Here is a 1,559-nt window from a genome sequence, read left to right on the forward strand (position 1 = left end):
CCTCCTCTTCTCACTGCCATCCTCATCTTCCTCCTCTTCTTCTCACCACCATCCTCCTCCTCCTCCTCTCACCATCCTCATCCTCCTCCTCTTCTCACCGCCATCCTCCTCCTCTTCTCACTTCATCCTCCTCCTTTTCTCACCTCCTCCTCTTTTCACCATCCTCCTCTTCATTCTCTTCTCACCTTCCTCCTCCTCATCCTCCTTCTCTTCTCATTGTCGTCCTCCTCTTCTCACCATCTTCCTTGTCCTCCTTTTCTTGCTGCCATTCTCCTGCTCTTCTCACTGTTATCCTCTTCATCCTATCCTCCTCTTTTCACATCATCCTCACCTTCCTCTCACCATCTTCCTCATCATCCTCATCCTCCTCTCACCATCTTCCTCTTCTCACCATCTTCCTCATCCTCCTGCTCTTCTTGCCATCCTCCTCCTCCTCTTCTCACTGTTATCCTCCTCATCCTCTTCCTCTTCTCGCCATCATCCTCCTCATCCTCCTCTCATCTTCTTCCTCATCCTCCTTGTCCTTCTCTCTCCATCTTCCTCTTGTTGCTGTCCTCCATGTCTTCCTCCTCATCCTCTTCTCATCACCATCTTCCTCCTCCTCCTCTCACCATCTTCCTTGTCCTCCTCTTGCCATCTTCCTCCTCTCCTCCTCCTTTCACTGCCTTCCTCTCCTCTTGTCCTCATCTCCTCCTCCTCCTCCTCTGCTCCTCCTGTTGTTGTTGTTGTCCTCTCCTCCTCCTTCTCTCCTCCTCATCTTCCTCCTCCTCCTCCTCCTCCTTTCACTGCCTTCCTCCTTGCCCTCCTCTTCCTCTTGTCCTCATCTCATCCTCCTCCTCTGCTCCTCTTGTCGTCATCATTGTCCTCTCCTCCTCCTCTTCTTCCTCCTCTTGCCATCTTCCTCCTCCTCCTCCTCCTCTTGGTCTTCCTCCTTGCCCTCCTCCTCCTCTTGTCCTCATCTCATCCCCCCTCTCCTCCTCTTCCTCTCTTTCTCCTCCTCTTCCTTTCCTCCTCCTCTCTCTCTCCTCCTCCTCTTGCTGTCTTCTTGCTATCACCCTCCTCCTCCTCTCGCCACCTTCCTCCTCTTCTTGTCCTCCTCCTCCTCCTCCCATCTTCCTCTTCCTCATCCTCCTCTTGCTGCCGTCTCCCCCATCCCCGATGTCCCCATCCTCCCTCAGGTTCTCCGGGACCGTCTGGGCGTCCGCTGTTTCCTGGCTCTGACGGCCACAGCCACGGTGGCGACGGCGCGGGACGTGGCGGCACAGCTGGGCATCCCGCAGCAGGACGGCATCGCCGTGCGCAGCGCCGCCGTGCCACACAACCTGCGGCTCTCCGTGTCTGTGGAGCGGGACCGGGACCGGGTGGGGATGGGGATGGGGGTGGGGGTGGGTAGGGATGGGGTGGGGATGGGGAATGGGGGAGGATGGGGTGGAAAATGGGTAGGGATGGGATGGGGATGGGATGGGGATGGGGATGGGGTGAGGTTGAGGTTGGAATGGGTGAGTGTGGGGTAGGGGATGGCGATGGAAAATGGGTGGGGATGGGATGGGGAATGGGGA

General features: G+C 57.0%; 1 protein-coding gene across 1 annotated transcript in view; it reads left to right on the top strand.

The window, feature by feature from the left end:
- RECQL4 (RecQ like helicase 4) overlaps positions 1 to 1,559 on the top strand; it is a gene marked incomplete at its 3' end in the record, with an annotated part of 11,851 nt that overhangs the window by 4,089 nt on the left and 6,203 nt on the right. The window contains exon 6 of the mRNA XM_042893043.1: positions 1,179 to 1,361. Within this exon, the coding sequence (XP_042748977.1) occupies positions 1,179 to 1,361 (183 nt within the window). The remainder of the gene's footprint in view (positions 1 to 1,178; positions 1,362 to 1,559) is intronic.

This window comes from Lagopus leucura, unplaced genomic scaffold, assembly GCF_019238085.1.
Source record: "Lagopus leucura isolate 7727_CA_CO unplaced genomic scaffold, USGS_WTPT01 35202-0_obj-0_obj, whole genome shotgun sequence".
NCBI lineage: Eukaryota > Metazoa > Chordata > Aves > Galliformes > Phasianidae > Lagopus > Lagopus leucura.